Source organism: Lepidochelys kempii, chromosome 5 (genome assembly GCF_965140265.1).
Source record: "Lepidochelys kempii isolate rLepKem1 chromosome 5, rLepKem1.hap2, whole genome shotgun sequence".
Lineage (NCBI taxonomy): Eukaryota > Metazoa > Chordata > Testudines > Cheloniidae > Lepidochelys > Lepidochelys kempii.
The window spans coordinates 52763203-52787863 of record NC_133260.1 but is presented as its reverse complement, the minus strand read 5'-3'; the positions used below and the strand labels follow the sequence as shown (position 1 = coordinate 52787863).

Sequence of the window (24661 nt, the reverse complement as noted above, 5' to 3'; positions counted from 1 at the left end):
GTAAATATAAGAAGGAACACTGTGAGCCACCTAACGGTGGTCCATAGAACTGCCCTATAGTCTTCCAATAACTGGTGCCCAAATAGGAGTGCTAATGGTTTTTGAAGGAAAGTTGACTTCTGTATTGATTATTTCTTTTAACAAGTAACATAGGTTCCAGAACCTTTGAGGGCCTGGGGTGGAGGATATGAGCAGTCATCTTAAAGGCTGACCAGTTCCCCATAATAAGACTACACTCCTCACACCAATATGATGCTGAATCTAAACAAAGCAAAGTAGTCATCTGGAACCCAAGACAGAAGAACTAAGATTGATTTTGTTAATGAAAAGTGGCTCATCAGGACACTTTTTACCAGTGACCCACTGAGACCAAATGGATCCTTCCCTGTAACGTGCACTTGAACACAGCTCCACAAAACACTATTATTAACGTAAACCCCAAGCCGTTTAGGGGTTTTGTCCACTTGAGAGACTGCCTTTCCACTGGGCAATATTCCCACAGGTGTGGCTGATGTAGTTTCACTGGAGCCCCAGTGGTTTTAAGAGTGAAGGAAATGCTAGCTAGGGCATTTTCCTTGATGAGTCCTCAGTTTTGGAACTTCCTCCCCACCTTAGTTCCAAAACAATCCTAATCTGTTGACCTTCAAAGCATGCTGTGAGGCCCATCTATTTACCAATACTTTTGTAGTGAGAGGCCTGATAAGAATTGGCATTTGTGAGTCCAGGAGCATTGGCTGGATATGATTTCATCTCTGGCTGGTATCGTCTGGTTGTGTGGTTAGACGAAACTGTTTATCTGGTGGTAGTTTGTTGGTTGTTTTTTTAATTTGGGCTAAGGTGCTTGAGATAGATGCTTCTGAAATATTCTCTATACATCTAAATAAATATGTTGGGTTTATGACTAAAACCACTCTTTACAAAATCAGGCACGGAACAGAGTTGGTTGCAGATCTGAAGGGCCAATACATTCCAATAAATACTGATGTCTATTACTTTCTTGAATACAAAGCTTCTCATCTGATCATTGTGCATGGAATCTAAAAAGTGAATGCTACAGGTCAAAACTTTGCAGTCTACAACCTTTGGGTGCTATGTCTAATTAATGGACCCATATCTATATATCCCTGACCTTGATTATCTCCTCTTTGATTATTCCTTTAGGTATCTATATAAAATTCCGATGACAGTAGACGATGAATTTTCCACAAATAACAATAGCTTACACATTACCTGAACTCCCTTAGACTCCTGCATAAGGGAATCCTTCTAGATTTGTGGATGCAATTATGTAAAGGTTAAACTAGAGTAGATAAAACATATGACTGATATTGATTTGCTGATCCATTTAATTCAGTGTAACCATTGACTCAGAGAGTAACAACTGAATGTACTAACTGTGGGCCTTATCCCACATCCACTGAAGACAATGAAAGCCTTTCCATTGACTTCAAAGTGAGTTGGGTCAGTTTCTACATTTGACCCTTTCTTCTGCTGAAGGGATGAAATAAACTTACAGAAAAGTAACACGTTTTTATGTTTACTGCTCTGTACCAAGTAATACGCCTGATATGTTCTGCAGATCATGTTTGAAACAAAACAAAGAATGGTAGTATTAATATGTATTTGTTGTAACTAGGCTGACCAGATAGCAAGTGTGAAAAATCGGGAGAGGTGGTGGGGGGGTTATAGGAGCCCATATAAGGAAACGCCCCAGATATCGGGACTGTCCCTATAAAATCGGGACATCTGGTCTCCCTAGTTGTAACAAATATAAATTGGTTCTTCATGGTACTAAAACCTGATCTTAAGCAAATGTTGGACAGGCAGACTGGCATTTTGTGCCAGTTCAGCCCATTTTTAAGCAACCAATTAATTTTGATCAAGTTTTCTTGTTTTAGAACCAGAGCTGTGGAATGTCCTAATTCTTCTAAAATGTTGTTTGTATGACACCCTCAAAATGCTCTGACTGCAACACTGAGACTGACTGTGCAAATCCACATTTTTGTCTTACAGGACGTGATCATCTTCATCTATGAGAGTGTGCTTTGGCTGTCATAGCCTAGAGGACAGCTTTATCATGTGCCCTGCAGCTTATTGCTTACTCCTGCTTATTGTTCAACAAGGATCTTTTTGAAGTGCCTCACTCAGTGAACCACTTGCTCCAGAATGACTTCACCAGCATGTCTGTGTGTTGTTGGGCCTGATGTATCGTCTGACAGCAATGCTCTCGCAACAGGAGTTTAGGACATATCTCCATGAGTGCAAGTAACCCTAAAATAGGTCCATCTTTAACTAGAGTTTGGAAAGAACATATTCTATTGATTAGCTTCTTTTCTCTAAAATTAAAAAGAGGGTTGATTACTAAATCTGGGTTTGCAAAAGATTTGCCAAAATATTCTTTCAGGCTTGACTTTGGCCCAGTAGCAACATGGGTAGCTCACTACCACCTTCCTTCTTGCTGGGAGCAAGAGCAAAATTAAAACTAATTTTGGGTCCTCTAACCCTGGCACTGCCAATTGATAGGATTGTTGACAAGATGAAACCTTAATCTCCTACAGGAGGGAGAAGTGAAAATTATGTCTCGTTTCTAAATACCCCTTGCACTGTTGGGTGGCTTCCAGCCAACATAATTTATATGTATTTTCAGGTATAGAACCACCATGTAGCTGTGACTTCCATGTCTTGTATGGGAGACGGACAGGATTTAGTTGTAAAGAAATTAGCCTAGAATTAAAGCATATAAAACCCATAATCTCTCTTTTAGCTTAAAGCTCAGCAGGTGAAGTATGGGAAAGCCTATGGCCAGATGTCTACAGCTCCACCACCACCTCAACAAAGTAAGTCTCATGTCAAAACATAGAAAAACATTTGAGATGCCACAGTTCCAAAGATCCATTACCATTTCACTGGGGTGGGGGATGATATTAAAATGGTCTTTATGTATGTGGAGAGTATAAACAAAGAGGAGAAGGATTTTTATGATGGCACAAGGGGAATAAAACTAGGAATAACTGAATAAAATTAAGACAAGGAAAATTTAAGATGAGAATCAGCAAAGACTTCTAATTGTGGAATCTATTTATACTGTTGCACATACTTTCTAAGGAACAGATGGGAGCTGTTTTGCCAGGGACACTTAATACAGACTGAATAGACCAACAGAAAATACAGTGTAAGGAAAAATATCACCCTTTGAGGGGATGAGCTAGGAGATATTAATCTTTATTTAACCCTAAGGTTCTGTTACCAGTTCCTCGTTCAGTGTTTGTAAGGTGGTTGTAATGAATTGTTTTTGTAATATGAGAGCAGACTCTCACCACGTTCATTCCCTCACTCCCATGGGAGATTTTTCTATTTTTCTGATTTCCAAGACATCTTTTGACTGGGTCTCAAGAAATAAGCCAGAGAATGGCTAAACAAGCAGTCTGATTATATTTTTTCTTTGATCAAATAAATCATTTGGTGAATACTTTTAGCTACTGTACAACTAAACAGGACAGAATTGCTGAAAGAAAATACCAATAGCCTGAATGAGACAAACAACACTCTTCTAAATATAGACTTTACAGAACTGTTGACTTCTAAGTTCATAGGACTCATTTCCATTGCTTCTCAGTGGTTCTTTTTCATCTGCCATGTCACTGTCTTTCACTTGTACAAAATAGGCAGGAGAGGCTTTGCATTCACAATGGCTATCAAGAGACTTCAGGTGGATCAACATATGGAGAGCATAGGCCAGGACTAGAAGCAGAATCAGTGACATAATCAAGCCCATCAAAATTGCTGGTGAGAAAAAGGATGCACAATCTTTGGCATAAGCAAACTGTCCTCCTTCAATGTTAAAGCCTTGAATCTGTTAAGAGAGTAAAAGGATTTATATTAAAAATCCTCACTTTCCTGGTTAGGGGGCACTTCATGATTTTGTTCCTATTACTATGTAAGAATTTTTAAGCTAATGGTTGTATATAAAAATTTTTTATCTAGCAGCACTGGCTGGATTTGATTCATTCAATTTATTCATGTCAGTGTTTTAGAAACAGCCAGTTATTCTAATCCCCTTGGCTTTGGGGCCCAAATGATTTGCAGTTTGATTTTAAACAAAATCTTTTGAGAGCTAAGTCAAATTTAACTGTAAGCTTGATAACTCTGGTTTGCATTGTTTGGTAGGAGTCTGATTATACAAACATGGACACAGGTATCCAAAAAATGACCAAGAAAACACTTGCCTACATCTAATTATTAGATAGTGGGACCCGATTCAGTCCTTGTGTATGTGGATGCAACTCCACTGAAATAAGCAGTTTTGCATTCATATCTGATCTGAATTTGGCCCACAGACTATAAATTTCACCTGCAAACAAGTGAGAGTTACTTTAACTCTAGGGTGAAGTAAATCTGCTGTGCAGTCATGCATAGAGAAGACAGATGGGATTGGCTGCCTGTCTCAGATTGCTATGGGGTTTTAAAGACCTTCCCCTCTTTTGTAGCTACCCTCATCTTCCCCTTCTTACCCATCCTCTATTTATTTATTTTGCTCCTCCCTAGCTGAAGGGTCCATTCCTGGGTGAGCTTATCCCCTAATTCTGATAAGGAGATGGGGTCAATGACTGTTGTAAAAAATCCTCCTTGAACTGACCTCAGAAACTGACCCAGGTGTGATCTATTCACAGAATGCTGAACTATGGAACACTTAACTTTCTTTCCCAGCTGATTGACAGTCAGCTGGAGCAGCAGGTCCTATGCAAGGACAGTTGGAGACTTGCTGACAGTGCTCAATGAAGGCTCTACTGAAGCTGGTCTTACGAGCCCAATTGCTAAATACACAAAGAACCATTTGTCAACAAAGGTACAGAAATGTAGAGCAGAAGGTGACACTCCTATGTGTTGTGCTGAAGTATATCCCTAAGAAGAAATTAGATACCAAACCAGTGCAGCCCTTCATCTCACTTAACATGAAGTTAAGTATGAGACTTTAGATCTTCTTTTCTGTTCTATTTCTACTCCTTCATCCATCTCTGGAGTATGTCATTGTTTTCTTGGCACCAAAGCCTAGAGGTGCCAGTCAGCACACCTGTGACATTTTCTTGGCTTAACTTCATCTTATTACCTGGAAATCGATAAAAGTGACTTCCCAGAGCCTGGACACATCATTTGCGGAGCTGGGAATCAGGAGTGCATCATACCTCTGCAAGCTGCTCACATGTTCACAGTGATAGGAATAACTTGCTGGAGCATATATTCTGGTTGCATTAAATGTCGCTTGCACAGAATGGTTGTAAAGCAGCTGTATTCTGTATAAACTAAACCAGTTCTGAACAGACAGCTTGTAATAACTGCTTGTCAATAAAAATCTGAAAATAATTTTTTAAAAAAAGAGAGAATTAGTAAAGTTGCAAAAGTGAGGACATATATTGTTGAATCCAGCATGTAGAAAAGCCTTACAGGACTCATTGAAGTCGACAGATCTATGCCAATTTACACTAGAGAAGGATCTGGCTCTTTCTGCCGCTATATGGGAGACCTGAGTCTGGAAAATAATTTTTGATTCCTTGTTGCTGCAGCTGAAGAAAATCATTGGTCATCAGGACTGGTCCCAGGCTGAGACAGGGAGTCACAAAAATCCTGAGCATCTTCTGACTGCCTAATTATGGAACAGCACTAGGGGAATATCATCCATTCTGCTTCCCTCCCTGCTGTTACAGATCATATGCTGCCCAGATAGCTGACTGATGAGAGGCAAACTGACAAAGGAAAACAAAGTAAAAATAGATGGAAGAAATTCCACTGGTTAAAAAACTTAACTCAGCCAAGCAATGAGTAAATTAGAAAACATCATATTGCCACTAGCTTGCGCTCCCGTGTAAATATAGTTTTCCAAATCACATGTAGGTGAGCTCTGAAATAGGGGCCAGGCTCCAGGGAGGTAGCACCGTGGATTAGTGGTTTGGAAGAGGAAATGGGAGCTGGGGATAAGCCAGCTGGATGAAAAGCTCAAGCCCAGGTTGGGCACCAGTAAGTTAACGTGTTTGGTTTTGTTTGAGGGTATTTGAGTTCTGCTGTGTAAACTGGGGAGAAAACTGCTACTCTGAAAGAAGAATAGGATTGAAGAGGAGCCCAGGAGGGGCTGAAGACATTGTATGGATGAGTAGGATTTGCTGAACACTGTCTATTTTGGAGACACCGATACTCTGGAAGGGTTGAGGCTGTAGATGACCTGGCTGGAGGGCTGAGTCACAAGAAGCAGTGGACCATCAGCAGGCCCAGCTAGATGAGGGGAGCCTGCAGTGCAGCAGTAAGGCCACTTATCTTAAAAAAAAAAAAATAGGGGAAAAAAACAAAAAGAAAATTTATTTAAATAGGCAAACTCCATAAAATATAATTGTCTGCTTTATACTTCATTATATAATTAGCAAATCTGACTCACAACCCTTGCTGATACATAATCCTTCTCACAGTTAATTTCCCAGACAGCTTGCATTACAAGTCATTCAGTAGACATTAAGGTTTGATACTCTAATAAGTGTCTTTATCCTTATCTTGTAAACCTACCTAATAACAAGCCCCTTGAGGTTGTCCATGTCACCAAACTTAAGTGAAAGCCTAGATCAAAAAGAAAACAATGTCAAGTTGAAATGCAAATCTAAAGGGAAAAAAAACAAACTGACATTCATCAAAAGATCAAAACATGGTTACAACAGACAGTATTTTGAGGGTTTATTCAAATCCCACTGCAGTCAATGAAAAAACTTCAGGAATGAAATCCTGGTCCCAGTGAAGTAAATGGGGATTTTGCTGTTGCCTTGAGTGGGGTCTGGATTTCACATTAGGAAAGCACTTAACCACATGCTTAACTTTAAGAGTGTAGTTAAATCCTATTGACTTCAACATCAGTGTACCTAGAGCATAGTCAGATGAGATATATGTGTTCCTTCCCAGATCTATATATTTTAGAAGGCATTTATCACCTTGGTATCTCAGATACAAGTATTTCATTAATGCAATAATATAACCCATTCTTTGTCTCATAGACCCTGCTAGAGTATTACAAATCCATATGATGGCTGAGTTCAAAGTGTTGCATTTATACAACATCACTGAATCAGATTAAAGATGTTGATTGTAGCAGAGCTCTATCCAGCTTATTGTCCAGTCAGTGAGGACAGCTGTGGCTTACCACAGTAAGAAGCATTGTTAGGTCAAATTTAAAATAGAGCCTTAAAAGCCGTATGATTATGTAAATATTGCTCCAAGTACCATCTTTCTACTTTCTCACAAGCTAACAGATACAACATTTCATTACTCTGTGGCATACAGATTTTTTATTTAACGATGCCATTTTGCATCTTAGAAACCATTTGTGTAACTGACTTTCATTGTTGACATAACGTTGTGCTTTTCTTTATCTAAGATTAGATATTGTTACCAGGGCTGGCTCCAGGCACCAGCGTTCCATGCAGGTGACTGGGGCGGCAGTGTTTCCGCCGCGGTGGCAATTCGGCAGCGACAGGTTGGGTTTTTTTCCACTGCTTGGGGCGGCAAAAATGGTAGAGCCAGCCCTGATTGTTACACTGTGAATTACCATGCATACACATACATCACTTTAGAACTTAAGGTGGAGGGAAATTAAAAGCATGATTAGTCAGACAATTTAATACTGGCTCAAGACTGGATGGGTTTCAAGTGCAGAACTAATTTCTTCAAAGGTCACTTAACTCACTATCCCAAAATTGGGTCCAGTGAGCAAGGAGGAGGATTTCAGACCCTCACTTGCTTAAATTATAAACAAAATCAGACATAAATTGTGCCAATCTGATTATACCACACAGTTGAACCTCACATTAAATTCAGTGCCTGGGACAGGACTCTGTGCATGCAATAATCTACCTCTGTGTTTGTGTTACACATATAGTAAGTCCAAACACATAAGAGGCCAAATCCTTGGTTATAGGTCCAGATGCTTTGTGCTGATCTAAAGGCAGAGCAGAGGATTCCCTTAACAAAGTAGGGATGTAAGAGCCTTGCTAGAAGTGGGAGGGGATGAGGTGGAATACACAGAATTCTGCTTTATCTGCAGCCTGCAAAATTTAGAGCAGCCCTTAGGCCCAAAATCAGAGGAGCAGAAAGGGAGCTTCCACCCTTCCCCCTGCTCTCCTCAGCAGCAGCAAGTGGAAACAATGCATCTCAGAATCTGGCCCAAGGTTTCTATTTGGCAATTCCTGTGAGGCTAATCCTGGATTCAGGAACCTGATTATCTATTTTCCTATCTGCACAGCATAGATTTCCACACGCAGGGAATTCAGTTAATACTTAAAGGCTGACAGAAGCACACGGACCAAAAAGGCTTTCTGTTAATATATAGCAGGACTCTAGCAGAGATTCCAAGGATTTGGTCAGAAAGTTTACATAATGCTCTGACATACATCTCCTAATGCTGACTAGAATAAAGTGATATTTTTTTCTTGACTTAGACAATAGCCCACACTAACAGGATACACATCTTGTAAAATTTATCTCCTGGCCCTTTCCAGCAGGTTTTTCCATGGGAGCTGAGGCAGAAGGCTCTATATTCTAGTAGCCTATTGTTATTTTGTTTGTTGACCAGTAAATTTTCCCAAATATTTTTATTTTATAACAACAAATGACTTTAAACTGCCCTTACAGTCCAGGTTTGTTGTGAGAATACATACACTAACAACAGTGAAGCACCCAGGCACTAAGGCAAGAGGATCCATGTAACTACCTAAGATTGACAGAAAGTTACAGGATTTTGTTTTGTATTTATCTCCTTATTTACTGTAAAGTGAGACCAGCTATTTTGATTCCATTTGAAAATGCTGAATAGATGAATTATTTTAAATCACTGATTTTTTTCAAACTGTGCATTGCCTTTCAAACCATTTCACATTTGTGCAGTTTTCTACTGGGATACGGAATTTATTGAAATGGTCCATGTACATTAGGAGGTTGCTGGCTCTCCACTGGCAGACAGGCTTATTGTTTTGAAATGTATCACTTTTTTTATTTTGAAAACTAACATTATTTCTTCCTCATTTCTCTCTATTCCTTCCACAACACAGCTCATTCATGAGTCAGACTCCGATTATTTAGAACAGCAACTGGTTTTCAGCACAGTTATCCGTCCTCTACTGTAGCATAGATGGATTTTGCTGTGTTAATTTGGCACTTGTTGAAAAGTTAATTATTTCAGCTACCATGGCCCAGTGGTGAGGGCACTCAGGAAATGTGGGTTCGATTCCTTGTTCTGCCATTGGCCTGCTGGGTGACTCCATGTCACCTCTCTGTGCCTCAGTTTTCCATTTGTAAAATGGGGACAATTATTCTTACCTTCTTTGTAAAGTGCTTTGAGATCTACAGCTGGAAAGTGCTATATAGCAGCTAACTAGTAATATTACTGCTGTGTGGCATTATATAGCCACATACAGCTTTACTTGCCTTTGCTTATTAAAGGTGTGATTCGTCCACCCTTATGCTGAATAGCATCTTACGCAATGGTGCAATCCCGTAGATTTCAATAGGGCCATGTGTGGACTAAGGGACTACTCCATGTGAGTAAATGTCGCAGATTAAGGGTTGAATTATGGCCAGACCTTACATAATCACCCTCTACCACCCTTGCACAGCCAGTATAAAGGCTGCTGAGAATCACAGTCCCTGCACTCAGGGCAGCGCAGAGGCTGCTCTCCACCCTGGCTAGCCACTTTCCAAAAAGGGCATGGGGAGAGCACAGAGCATATGGGGTGAGGGCTCAACCCCCACAAGCAGAGCTGGCCGGCCACACAGGAAAAAGGATGCCAGCCACCCCGTTAAAGGGTTAAAGAAAATTAGTCTTTTCCCTCTGTTACATTGCGGGAATTCTTAGGAGGCATTGTGCCGCTGGAGCATTGTAGCTCCATTCCATATTACAATAGGCTGTGCCCCCAGAATTAACTAGCAACCCCGCCAGTGCCTGACGCCATCACGGAGTAGGATGTAGTCTTACATTGCACTGTCTTCACTGCAGTTGGAATCTCCAACATCCACGGTTGCATGAACGCCAAATGTCTTCTCTGTCAAGTCCAGCTTTGTGTGATTTTTAAATTTAATCATTATTCTCCTGGCCCAGAAAAGAATGCAGGGACTTCCATTAACGGTGACATTCACAGGGCTGTGCGGCAATGTCCTCCAAGAGTCTCTTTCAGATTGTCCTTTTCTGCTCAAGTTGTAACTGACCACCTAATAAACCACATAAAAGATTGTTATTGCAGGAATTACTCTCCACATCACATAATGAACAATAGCATTGGGATAGCACCCAATGGGTCCAGTTCTCAGCTGCAATGAGCTCATGCTCAGTGCTACTCAGCTGGGGAGACAAAGATGGTTCTATACACCATTTCCATCTCCTCCAGTCCTGGTGATGGCAGAGGTCCACACACATACACAAGCATAGCAAGAGAGCTGATGTAACTTACATTGACTGTAACAGCCTCCTAGAGACTGGACGTTCCCACCCCAGCCCCTCCTATCCATCTCCAACCCAGCACAGAACACCCCCTACATGAAGGCGTGTAGCAAAGCTGGCATAGCCAGTTGTACACCGAAAGGGGATTCCCCTACAACAGGAGACTTCCCATGGCAGTTAGGGCAGTTTTAAAGTCCCCTTTGTTCTGCTGGAGCATTGCAAAAGGGATTTAGCTTGGGCCAAGGATCAGGCTCTACATGCTGAAAGTACTGTACAGACATTAGCCAGTTTAGCAAGGGAAGCAAATGAGGCTGCATGTGTGTAATGGAGCAGAATCTGGCCCAATATTGTTTTTAAACAAATGCAAATTTTTAGATAGCATCTACATAGGACCCTGGTCAGAGTTAGGACTCCCTTGTAAAATTATTAGTTTATATGTTTAAAAATAGGGAGTGTTGCATTTTGTCTCAAAGTCAGGACATTGACTACAGGTAGTATAAAGATACGGAACCCTCATGGTCAACTTCCACAGTCAAGCAAAGCTCCCATGGAAATGACTATAAACAAATAAAAATGTCAGTGAGTAAAGATTTCAGTATTTAGCTCTAACTCTTAGACAATGAGAATTTTTTCCAGTGTGCAGACCTGCCATATCTGAATATGATAATATAGCTGTAATCTCCATGGAGCTGCATCTGTGTAACTGAGAATGGAATTTACCCACTAGGTCTTGTTCATATGAGACAAGTATTCTGTGTCCCAATCACACATACCATTTTATCAGACTGGATAGCTACAGTTAAGCAACAAAGTCTTGTCTTGGCTAGTAAATTTAGCATACCAACTCTCCTAGCTTAAGCCTAAAAGACTCCTGTGCTACTTGGTCTGACATATGGCACAACAAGACGGCCTGAGTGTTGTGATTTAAAACAAGAAGATGTTTGCAGAAGACGGGGAGAGAACTTACAAAACAATCACCAACAAATATCATTGATTACTATATTATTATGATAGTATCTTGAGGAAAAGATAAACCTGTCCACCTTCCCTGTTATAGTGCAGAACATTTACATTTACTCATTAGCTTGCTTAGATTAAATTGCAACATTTGCAGAATTCCTGAAATGTAAACCTTATTTTCTTAGTTGTGTATTGGGACAAGTCCTATGGTCCTTACTCAGGCAAAAGGCCCATTGAATTTAATAAACCAACAGTTTTTCCCTCCGTTTGATATTCAGCACCAAGTCATACAGGCAAAATCCTGCATCCCATGCTCAGTGCCTCTACATAGGGGTCAATACGCTGAACTCTCATTAACTTCCAGTGGATGTCGAGGTGACTCAGCACCTGCCAGGAACTAATCAGCAACTAGCAGGATCAAGTCATTATGAGGAATATCTGACTACAGTGTGGGAAATCAGTATTGTACCACAATAATTAGACAAGGTTGATTGTTATCTCATGAAAATAATAATTAAATTTCAACTAATTATGCCATGAAAGAACTTACAATCAGTTTCCTGATACTCCATACCTGTGTAATTGCTACTTGTTTTAAGTTATGTTTTGGCTTCACACCACCCTCATAAAGTCGGTCTGCAGAAGAAAGAGAGTTATGAGTATAAATGGTAAACGAGTGATACGTTAAGAATGCACGATGCTCCATGTTTTCTTCCAAACAAAGATGGACTTTCACCTTTTCGAGGGCTCTATAGATTTATGAAATATATTTCAGTTTGGGGCAAAAAAATACTCATACACTGAGCTCATCTTTGCCCATCACAAATCAATTTTCTAGCAAATTTACCATTGCTGTACATCTTTTTTTTTTTCCTCTTAGAGACATCTGGCAGCCCTTATTCAGGTAAAATGCCAATGGAAAAGAACTTTAGGGTTTAACCGTGGTGCTATAAATTCATCCACCTTACATCCATTTAAAAGGGGTTCGTTGTTTCTTCATGCTTTGGACCACATTTTCAAAGGAAGGTGCACTCAAGGAGCATGCACAAATGAGCCTGCATGCACAAATGGGGATTTTCAAGCCTGTGTTGGATAAAGATACACATGAACTGTAGACGAGTGAGCAATTACTTGACAGATTTGCACAAATGCAAGGTTTTGTGGGGACAACACAATGATGTTAGTTTGTGTGTACACTCTCATTGTAGCATCCTTTGAATATTTGGCCTGTATGTTTTCAATTAATGCCAAAAATGTAATATTTTATTTCGTTTTTATCAAGTTCACACCCATTGCTCTGGGGAAATCCATACATTTTTTATTTTAACAGGGCTAATTGTTTAACTGGGAATATTTAAGGAGGATTTTACTGTGAAGTGTGCATAATACTCTTATTCCTTGCCAGAGCTCTCAATGACTTCAATGGAAATTGCATGTGGGATTCAAGGGCATACTATGCAGCTCACAGAGACAATATCAGTGCATGCCAATTCATTTAAAAGCCTTACCATTTCTTTGGGGCAGCTCTTGGTCTGAAAATGCATGTGAACTGAAACAGAGGAGACAGAGAAAAATCTTTAGTGTACAATATCTGTATTTAACATTTGAACCAAGTTTCCTGAGGAGAGTTCCACTTTGTAATGTTTCATTCAACAGTTGTGCACTCACATGCAAAACAGCCAAAAGCCAGCATACCCAGGAACGATAGTCATCCCAATATCGGAGGCTCTTTTGATGTAGCGTGAGCTCCTAAACCATCCCATCCCTACTGACAGAACGGAAGCTGTGGCCAAGGAAAGGTTAGGGTTCCCCCCCCACCTCAATCCTCCCCAATGACCATAGCTTTCTGTATCAGCCCACTGGGGATACTGTCAGCTATTTTAATTTAGACCAATCTTCAGATTCCTCCAAATTACAGTGGGGGACTGACTGGTTCACAGCCAGCCCAAGATCAAGGGGGAACAAAGCCAGCACTGTGCATTCCTCAGCATCAGCACATTTAGGAAAATATACAAACCCTAAAATACTTTTTCCTACTTCAGGAAAGAGCAAACATAATCCCCCAGATATACGGCTATACAAAGGAACAATCCTTCATGGTGCCAAACATCCTCCCACTGAAGTCAATAGGCAAGGTTCTTGTTAATAAAGCTCAAGAAAACATTGAGTGAATGCCTGCCTAAAACTATTGTCAGTCTCCTGAAATTTACAACCTGTCATTAGTCTCCTAAAACATTTAGGCCCAGACACTGAGTGGGTTTGATTGGTACAGCTTTATTGCGGTCAGTGAATCTGTGTCAATTTATACCAGCTGATGATTTGTCCTGTAGGATCAAATCTTTTATAGTGGTCAAAGTCCAAGCAAACAGGCTTTGTGCAGGTTTGCTTCATAGCGTATGGAGTGGAATCATCCCTCCCAATCCCATGGACACAAGTGTAGACACTCCTACACTCTCAGTCCTCTGGTAGCCTCCTCAGCAATTGTGCCTCCCTGTGGTGGATTGATTGGTCGATCTGCTTAGATGCTGATCCACTGGCTATGTGCCCATTTCTCCTGAGGCCCACTGCAAAAATATTCCTTTGTGGGTGGAACCAAATGGTGTGATGATCCCCTTGCACTGACTCTCCACAGCCTGTCCTTCTAGTTTCCTGTGACGTGAAACCACCTCAGTTCACTCCACATGTGACTGGGGAGGGGCAGAGCAAAGGAGTTTCTCCTTAGCCACTTCATCTGAGAGCATGTGTCCATGGGTTGTTTTTTTTTTCCTTGTGTTTATTAGATTTAAATCCACCATGCAAGCAAGTTACAAATAAGACATTTCTAAAGGCTAGTTTCTTGAATGTATTAAAATAAGCATGGCAGGCCAGTGTCTTAGCTGCATGATGGCTGGCCATTTGGTGGATCCAGCCCTCTGAGGATTCCTCCTGTGTAAGGGGGGGATCTCTGGGCATAGCAACTGTAGATCATGCCTTACCCCCATTCAGAGCAGGGGTGTTCCCAAGGAAAAGAAGGCATGTCTAGGGTATCCCTATGCCCTGGCGTTCCCTGGCTGCCAGAACAATCACTTGGGGCTAATGGCAGCAAGGCCTAAACTAAAACAAACAATATATTTTAACTTACGCTGAGGGCTACCTCCAGGTCTGGAGGAGCACAAAGGTGTCTTTAAGCCACCTTTGCAACACCTCCCCTCCTGCTCTTGTGCCAAGCCCAGCTCAGGCAGATCAGAGAATCCAGCTACATTCAGTGGTAAAACTTCTAGGGTGCCTAACTATTCACCTCAGTGGAGCCAGAATTTCATCCTTAATGTTTATTAAGGAGGCTTTGTCTTTATACCTGTTCCTCCCCAATACGTGTGTGTATTTTCAGGCATACTCAGTGTAACATGGAATAGAACCATTGTGTTCAGTTCCAAAATCCTCAAACCCGAAGGGAAAACTGAACAAACTAGAGTGGATTCTGTATTCCAGCTTGTCACTTTGACCCTAACTACAAGGACTGGTGAACAGCTTTGCTCCAACCACTGTGCCAACTGCGCTCTGCTGCAATAGGAGGAAGCAAGAAAACAGCAGCCATTCTTCTCAGAAACTGTAATAAACCAAGTACAAAAGCCAGCTAAGCTTCCGCTCCAAGCCTGTGACTCTAATTAGGGCTGGAAGAACCTACTTAAAATCCACCCTAGATAGTTTTAATTAGATACAATGACCCAAATTCTGCTCTTAGTCACACATGTCCAATCCCACTGACTTCAGTAGGGTTGCACACTTTCAAGAAAGAGCACAATTTGGCCCACTATTCTTCACTTGCTATTCTATACTCTAGGTTAATGTTGTTGAGCAGTATTAAACAATGTCCATGTTTCACACCAGAGGTGAGTATATTTCAGTAGTTAGTGAAATTATTCTTGTCTCCTAATTAACCAAAGGTTGGTCAGATCCCTTGAAAGTAATGGGCACCAAGCATGACCCCACTCTGCCCCCTCTTTTGGCATCTTGGTCCACACAGAGGAGCAGGAACAAGCATCTTGCTGTACTCTCCAGAGTGCAGAGACTGCTATTGTGGGAGACTCTTGCAGAGCTACACAAGGATAGGGGAAATTTCTTACATTGGCCTACACAAAGGCTGGTGATGGTCTGGCCCTGCTGCATTTATCAGTCCCACACACCAGGCTCCAACTTTTCTAAAAGTTCGGTTTAATGAAAGAAAATAGCCCTAAATCTCACACATTGTTGGTTTGTCATGAGAAGAGACTGGGGTGGGCCAAATCCTAGATTGTTTCCTCTCTTTTTAGTTAGTGGTTACTAAGGTAAAACTACCACTCAAGTCAATAAAGGAGCAGAACATGGACTTGAGGATTTGACATATTTTTCTTTTCTAGTATTCTAACATTGTATCCTGTGGCAAGCAACAGCAATGCAAGAGTTATTGACATTTTTCATGGTAATGTATATAAAAACGAGGGGAGAGGAGAAAGCCCCAAAATAGGCATGCCAAAAACTTAAAGGCAAATGACTTACCATACAGTTATTTTACTGAATATAAAATTTAAAGTTCTAGGCCCAGTATTTCCACTCAGACTAAATGTTCATGTTAGAACACTTTAATGCAAGGTTGCAAAATTCAATTAATTCCCTCACATAGTGGGAGCGGGCTTTTTATGGGCTAGTAAAATATCATCTGCCTCTCCACCACCCGGAAGTCTCCCATCCCAAATGGGGCTAAAATGAAGACTGTGTCAAGTAAAAAATGAATACGTCTCTGAGGAAGACTAACAATATGCAACACCAACCCCCATGTCAGAAAACAGGCAGGATAAGGGACATACTCACATGTGGAGCCATGCATATGTTATGTCCCTAACAGAACAGTCTGAAATTGGACTCCTCAAGGCCCATGATTTCAGGTTGGAAGCTTGTGACAAGTACAATTTAACGCCCATATGTCTCATGCAAAAATGTACCAAAGCTGCTCATGCAGACATGTCAAGATTCTTCTCTCAGCAGAAAGACACTCAAAAATAGATGAATGTGCACAGCCAATGGAACAGTTGTACCCCAGCGAGGAATTCATTGGCAAGAGTGATGTGTGAGACACTGCTGAATACCATTGTCAAGGTTCCTCCCCCACTCTGAACTCTAGGGTACAGATGTGGGGACCTGCATGAAAAACCTCCTAAGCTTATCTTTACCAGCTTAGGTCAAAACTTCCCCAAGGTACAAAATATTCCACCCGTTGTCCTTGGACTGGCCGCTACCACCACCAAACTAATACTGGTTACTGGGGAAGAGCTGTTTGGACGCGTCCTTCCCCCCAAAATACTTCCCAAAACCTTGCACCCCACTTCCTGGATAAGGTTTGGTAAAAATTTGCCTAGGTGACTACAGACCAATTTGCCTAGGTGACTACAGACCCAGACCCTTGGATCTTAACAACAATGAACAATCCTCCCAACACTTGCACCCCCCCTTTCCTGGGAAATGTTGGATAAAAAGCCTCACCAATTTGCATAGGTGACCACAGACCCAAACCCTTGGATCTGAGAACAATGAAAAAGCATTCAGTTTCTTACAAGAAGACTTTTAATAAAAATAGAAGTAAATAGAAATAAAGAAATCCCCCCTGTAAAATCAGGATGGTAGATATCTTACAGGGTAATTAGATTCAAAAACATAGAGAACCCCTCTAGGCAAAACCTTAAGTTACAAAAAAGATACACAGACAGAAATAGTTATTCTATTCAGCACAATCCTTTTCTCAGCCATTTAAAGAAATCATAATCTAACACATACCTAGCTAGATTACTTACTAAAAGTTCTAAGACTCCATTCCTGGTCTACCCCCGGCAAAGAAAACTACAGACAGACACAGACCCTTTGTTTCTCTCCCTCCTCCCAGCTTTTGAAAGTATCTTGTCTCCTCATTGGTCATTTTGGTCAGGTGCCAGCAAGGTTACCTTTAGCTTCTTAACCCTTTACAGGTGAGAGGAGCTTTCCCCTGGCCAGGAGGGATTTCAAAGGGGTTTACCCTTCCCTTTATATTTATGACAACCATACTATGACAAATACCATCAGCCACATGACCATTTCCATTTGGGAGGTAGGTAGCAACGTGGCAGGCATGTCAGTGAAGTGACCTTCAGTATATATTAAGGTGTGTGCATCTTAGGCATTTATAGAGTGCCAGTCACCATAGCAACTAGGAGTCTGAGATTTCTTCATTATCTATTACTTCTCATTACTGCTTACATGCAGGCAAGTGCTATGTAAATTTCTCTCTTTTTCTGAGAAACATACTTGAGAAGATAGTAGTTATGGCAATACCTGCACTTTCAGTTTCCCTTGACCCTGGTCAGTCTGGTTTTAGGCCTGTGTATGGGACAGAAAGTGCACCGGTGACATTGGTTGATGATCTCCTCCCAGCCTGTTTATGCTGATTTTATTAGATCGGTCAGCTGCTTTTGATGCAGTTGATCATGAAGTATCATTGGCATGTGTGAGGTCCCTGCCAGGAGGGGATGGAACTACTTGGATGTGGCATTGCTGCTTCTTATACAGAAGGACCTAGAGGGTAAGTATAGGCAATTATTCCTCCACACCAAGGACTCTCTTGTACAGGACACCACAGGATTCTGCTCTGCTTAGTGTATATGATGAGGCTTCTGGGAGAATTAGTAAATAGACATGGTCTGTGGTGTTTGCAATACGTTGATGATACCCAACTGGGTATCTCCATTATATCACATCCACTAGAACAGAACAACTCTGTGTCTGCAGCAGATTGGGACTTGAATACAGGCTAGCTGGTGTGAGACTCAATCTGGACAAGGCTGACATTCATAGGCTGGAGAGATTATTCAGGTAGAGTTCAAAGTGCTGGTTTTGCCCAACTAAGTCCTGAATGGTTTGGGCCTGAGTTACCTCAGATCTCTCCTCATGCTACACTACTGTGATCAATGGAGGAGGCAGAGTTGAAGCCACCTCAGTGTAAAAGAAAGGGAGCTGCTGGCAGGGCATCCCCGTGGTTTCCGAGAGCCCAGTTTGTTATCCTTCCAAAGCTCATCTTTTTCCATAGACATCTGAGGAGGGAGCAGGGAGGATGCAGGTTGGGAGGGGATGTTGAATGGTTTATAGCAAGATTAAGTTTATGGCAGGATTTGCTCTGACTGTAAATGTAAGGGGATATAAGCAATTCTACTGGTTATTGTAAATAAATATTTCATAAAGGCACTCACAGCTTGGAATGTGCACTATCTGAATGCTGTCTCTGAGTCGGGCAGGTGTGGCTCTCCAAAACCCTACCACCATCAGATCGGCAGCATTCAAATTCAAAGGACAAGTTGGGGAACTCAAAGGAGATCTGCTGGAGCAAGGCTATCCTCATAATATTGATGGGTAGATCTCAATGTGTGGAAGATTTTGGCCATGATGGACCATTTGGAGCACATTTCATGGCTCTTCTGCTGCTTTTTAAACTTGCTGCCAAACTGTAGGTCAGAAATATCATGGGGAAAACGGTGTGCAAACACAAATGAAAATGCCTTTAATCATTCTCAGGGCTCACACTAGACTTGTGCATAACAACATTCTGAGTAATAACATTGTGAATGTAAATATGACAGACAGCAACTAGTTGAGACTATTGCTGCTGGAGCTCTACTAGTGGCTGAAAGGATCACGAGCTAGAAATTAAACTATAAGAAACTCCACAAAGAGTGAATAGACCTGCAACACATTTGGAGCAATTTTTAAAAGTATAATGAAATAACCCCTGAATTTATGGTCACTTTTCCACCTATTTTAAACTAAATACTTCAACTTAAGTATAAAATATAGTTCATGTGTTAAAAACATTGGCCCTTCTTTAGAATTGCAAATCTGAAAATAACTGCTCCATGTCCACATTATATGTCTGTATTGTATGCTAAAATTACCATTCTAAGTTTGTCAGGAGCCCAACTGAAATTGGCTTAGCCCTAATACAAAGCATTGGAATGACTAATCACTATGTAATACCCAACTAAATAAGATTATATGAATAAAGAAGTGCAAATTCCTACTTATCAGACGACATTATCAGTCTATAAGGTAATGAAGTCTTTTTTCCATCTGAAAAAGCTCATGTAAAAGTTTCGGGCCTATTACTGAAAACCTTTAGGTGAGTGGCCCTTATTCACATACGTAAGCCTATTGATTGCAAAAAGAATTAGGAATGATCAAGTGAGGAAGAGTTTGCCATGTGTAGTTTTCATTTCAGCAGATAAGGCAGTTTAAGGGAACTATATTATTAAAACAAAATACAATCTATAGTATTACTACCAAATACTATCACTTGGAAGTGCAGATTATATTGGATAACACAATGTTCAAAATAAAATACACTCCTGTAGTATCTTCATTATTCCTTAAAAACATATCAAAAAGCAGTGCAGCCGACTAATGTTATCCAACTTCAAACTGTCTCACTATTGCTGACCTAGCGCACTAGTTTCAATTATTTACACAATATTTTACTAGAAAATAACATTTCAGCCACAGGTAAATCAAACGTAATGCATAAAAGAAAAAAGTTTGCTAGTGGACCATACAGCCACGGGCCGGATTCTAATCTTAGGGTACAAATACACCACAAGTTAAGATGTGATTGTAGAGTGGTAGACATACCTTTCCTAACTTTAATCCAGCTAGCATGGGTAAAAATAGAAGTGAAGATGGACTTCAACCCAGGCTAGCAACCCAAGTATGTATCAAGGGTCCCTGGCCTACTCATGCCGCAATCACACCTTTGTTTGCAGTGTAGACGTACCTTAGTTACACCAACCACAAGTAACTTGACTGAAGTTAATTAACTTTCACTGGTTGCACACCAGTGTAAGTGAGATCAGAATCAGGCCCAAAATGTAGGTTTCTTTAATGGAACCCTCCTACTGAAAAATATTTTATTAGAGGGTTTTTTTTATTTATCATTAACAAACAAATCCCTACAAAGATAGTTAGTTTTACAGAGGGAAGCAATCATGCCTTTCAAATTATACTGTATTATTTTTGTAGTAATTTCACAGGAGGAAACACCTTTCAGAAACCCACATTTAAATAATTATTTTCTATTTTATTGAAATTTCACAATTAAGGACTTGGTTCTGCAGTTCCAACTCAGGCAGAACTCCCACTGACTTTAATGGTTTACGCCTGAATAAGGACTCTAGGACCAGAACCTAAGAAGTGACAAAAATGTAGAGCTTTGCTTTTTTTAAAAAAAAAGAAACTGAGTTCAGTATTACTCTTGGTGACTTAACACACGAAGGGTATAATTCTGCTTTAGTCAAAGAAAAAACTTACATTAACTTCAGTGGAAACAGGACTGGGCCTTAATTCATTAATTTTTCTTATAAAATTTGTGTGAAAACTCAATTAGTTCCATTCTGTTAGAACATCTTACGGATCAAAGAAAAGTGAAACTGTTAGGGAGGCACTAACTAATTTGGAAATTGCCAGATGAGAACAGAAAATAAACTATTTCAATGAAAACATATTGTAGTATTTATAACTGACTCACAGATCTCTTAATACAAGCTTAAGCAAATCACCACATGCTCTGTTGCCCAAAATATTCAGACTTTATTACCAGCTGTGATCATCAGCATATTTGATCTGAATGTTATTAGTGACAGTGAGACATTATGCAAATAATTAAATTTGGCTATTTTCACTTTTATAATGCTTGGCTTTAGAAAGGACTCTCTCTTTCTTGTCATTTTCTGTGCCCTCTATTTATACTATATAAAAAAAATAGAATGCACTCAAAGACAATGGCAAATACAAATACTTAGGATTAGGAACAATTTTGTCAGTTTAATATTTCTTGAAATGTTGAACCTAGATTTCAATAATATTCACTTTACCCCATAATGGAATATTTTAGCACCCTTGTTTCTTGGCACCTCTGCTGCTATTTTATTTATAATTCTGTTTTAACAACTGGTTTGGAATGAAAAAGTGAGAAAAGCATTACAATGTAACCAAGTATAAGAGAGAGATCACTAGGGCATATGCCCTTTTAGACCATTTTAGGCGTATGTATAAAATAATTTGAAAGAGGTAACATTTCATATCTTAGAGTTGAAAAGGTTCATTTCTGCATGAGTTCTAGATGTTTTAAAACTAAAAATATTCTAATCCTGTGATACCATACTGAACTGTGATCAAATCTAGTTGCATAAGACACAAAGTAAAATTACAAAACTACAACATTTAAAACATACATTCAGCTTCACCAAAGTAGTTTGTTGAAATGTATCAAATTACTGACCTTCCATCCAGTCTTACAAACATTTGGTCCACAGAGACTGAAAATCCTCCACATAAAAAGAGGAGTAAAAAGCTAAAAGTGATGTTTTTTTCCATGGAGAAAGGAATCTACCTCTCCTGACCAAGCACATCTGTTCTAGCAAAGAGATCAGAGCCTGTATTCTCAGATATCATGTGATGGATAGCACCTCCAGCCAATAGGAAGCAACATTTCCTTCTGCATCAGTTGGCATGAACTATGTAAACATAAAAAGCCTTTTCTAAGCTACTCTCCCTGACATACTCTATTATTCATGTTAATGAATGATTAGAAAAGAACTGAGTGCTTGGGTCCTAATGAGCTAGGAAGTGAGCTGTCTTTTAAGAAAATAAATAATATTTAAAAAAAAACAAAAAACCTCAAAGCTCAACAGAGCCAGTCACAGGTTACTCATTGTTCTAGTTGACCTCTCCCTTGAAAATGCCATGAAAACTGTGATTTCAAATAACAATGTGACTTTACTGTCTGTAATCACACTCAGCTGAGAAGGTCACATTTTAATTAATTAAGCCTCATAACACCCTTGAGAAACAGTTAAATATCCCAAATTTACGGATGTAGAAAGTAAGATAAAGAGAGGATAAAGACCTCTTTTTGGGGGAAATGGCATCAATTTGTGGGTGCTCTACTTTCTATTTTACTAGGTTTTATAATCATAATTAATTTTAAAATTTACAGAATTGTCAATTGATATTTAGATGCATTTTGGAGGTTGCCAATTTGAGATGCCTAAGTTCCTTTGGATCCTTGGGAATTTGCCAGGGTTGATAGCAGGACCTGCGGCCTTATCCACGGGGATTCAAACCTTGCCATCTTTTGGAATGATGTGGGGGATGATCTGGTGCAAGCAAAGCAAGTGGTCAATTGGCAACCCACTCTTTTACACACTCTGCGTCCTATGCAACGTCTGCAAAGCAAGGGATAACCCTGTCTCCCTCTACAGTTGCAGGACCAGACAGAGAGGCAACTCAGTAGTCCCTCTCTCAACCTCTTTTACAGGAATTTACGAGTCCCACTTTTGTCTAGCACCCCTCAAATCATAAGGCTGATCCCAATTCTTTATCACTTTCATATTTTTTCCAGTTCTTATTCTCCACAACTGTTGCTCTCTCTCTTTCCATGTTGTTTCTTCCTCCTTGCTCCCCTTCTTCTCTGCTCTCCTCTCTCTCTATTCAATATTCTCTCTCCATTCCCCCATTTCTTCATCTCTGACCCTGGAGCCCCCACCTTTCTCTGTTCTTCTCTCCCCAACCCACCTCCTTGGGACACTCTCTCCTTTCCCCCAGAAATCTTTGCCTTCTTTTCCAGCTTTGAGTTGACCCCCCCCCCCCAATCCCTCTCAGCAAAGTGCCTCCACTCTCTTCTCCTCACAGGGCTTCTCCTTTCCCTCCTCAGAGTTTCTTCCTTTTCATCCCAAAGAGGCTACCACTGTTGCTGATGACTGAGGGAAGTCCAGGCTCCCCCTTGCTCAATCCCCCATGCCTCTCTCTTCTCCTACTTAGGGAGCTGATGCCCCTGGGAGGAGGTTAGGTTCCCCCTTCCTCTATCCTTCATGTTCCAGACAGAAACTGCAATCCATCCCTGGGCACAGAGCAAAAGGTAGAGACTCTTTGTGGCCCTCCCCACTTACACACTCACACTGGGGGCCAATCACAAGCCACCTCAGATGAGGCCCAATCTGCTGAATATATATACTATCCCATATTACTTGGCGGCTAATATCGGATATCTGCTGATGTGATCACAGAAGTAAGTCCTACTTGACTGATTAAGGGCTCCAGTCTGATGCATTCTAGATATAAGATTATGCCGGGGGCTTTAGCATCTGCAACCATTAAGCTCAAGGATTTACCGTCTTTAATTATTTTTTCCTAGAGTGATACAAAGAATGTACACTAATCTTAAAATCTCCCACCAGCTTGTGTTCAGTACAGCTACTACTACCAATTAGGGGAACCCCAGATACTTCTTTTGTGAGAATCCCAGCATGGAAAAAAAAAAAAGAGAGAAGGAAGTGCAGATATAAATTAATATGCAAGGCCTGGCTGAAAACAATATATGTTTTCTTTGAAGCACACAGATGTTTGTGGCCCCAAATATAAAAGAAACATTGCAGCAAAGAAATGCAGGGCCAGATTTTGGTTTTAAATTATACTGAGGGAACAAGGAGGGGCCACATATGTATTAAAAATTAATAAGAACAGCCGTTAAAGTTATAGACCTGTCAAACTTTCTAGGACCCATAATCCCTATCTCCTGCCTTCTTTACAAAACTATTTCAAGCAAAAAATAAGACACTGCTAGGTTTCACCCTTGTACCTTTCAGAGATTTCACACACGGACTGCTATTTTCTAACTGCTCTGCAACATATGGCTTGGGAGGGGGAGCTGTGAAAGAAAAATGCTAAACTGAAAACCAGTATGATATAAATCACTAGATTGGGTATCCTATTACAGCAGTTTGTTCTTTTGTATAAAGACAAGACTTTGGAGAAGCATTTGGTGGGAGAATGATTCCTAAACAACAGTAGATAAGCCAGGGCTAAGTCAGTACTCACTGAAACAATAACTTATCTTCTAGCCCTTTTAGTTTCCAAAATGTGAGATTTCCCCCCACCCCCCCGCCAAAAATTACATTTCTAGTCCTTATATTTCCTGAGTCATATGCTGCCAACATTTTAGCTGGACTGCCACAGAAAATGGCCTTCTTAGCATATGATGAACCCTGTGTTACAAGGGTGCATGTGATTGTAGAGAGAGGGCTGCGTATTCATTTGCTTGATAAAAATGCTTTGGCATAACCACAACCAAGAAGAAAGGCAATTCCACCTCATTTATATTAAGCTTCACTTTGTTCCTGAAAAGTATACAGTACTGACTTTTACACTGGCTATACA

The 24661-nt window shown here is 40.4% G+C and overlaps 1 protein-coding gene across 3 annotated transcripts; it reads right to left on the bottom strand.

Annotated features, from left to right (window-relative positions):
* Window positions 1–3084: 3084 nt before the first annotated feature.
* Window positions 3085–21846, bottom strand: LOC140912050 (V-type proton ATPase subunit S1-like protein). 3 transcript variants are annotated; one of them, XM_073346208.1, is made up of 7 exons: window positions 21726–21846; window positions 12931–12971; window positions 11973–12058; window positions 10001–10233; window positions 6550–6600; window positions 5108–5351; window positions 3085–3853 (listed from the first exon to the last, which is right to left on the bottom strand). In XM_073346208.1, the coding sequence occupies exons 1-7, from the start codon at window positions 21818–21820 to the stop codon at window positions 3551–3553; spliced, it is 1053 nt and encodes a 350-aa protein (XP_073202309.1). In that variant the 5' UTR covers window positions 21821–21846; the 3' UTR covers window positions 3085–3550. The 3 variants fall into 3 exon arrangements, with proteins under 3 accessions (XP_073202309.1, XP_073202310.1, XP_073202311.1); XM_073346209.1 differs by having other exon boundaries at window positions 11997–12058; XM_073346210.1 differs by having other exon boundaries at window positions 3677–3853; window positions 5184–5351.
* Window positions 21847–24661: the final 2815 nt, after the last annotated feature.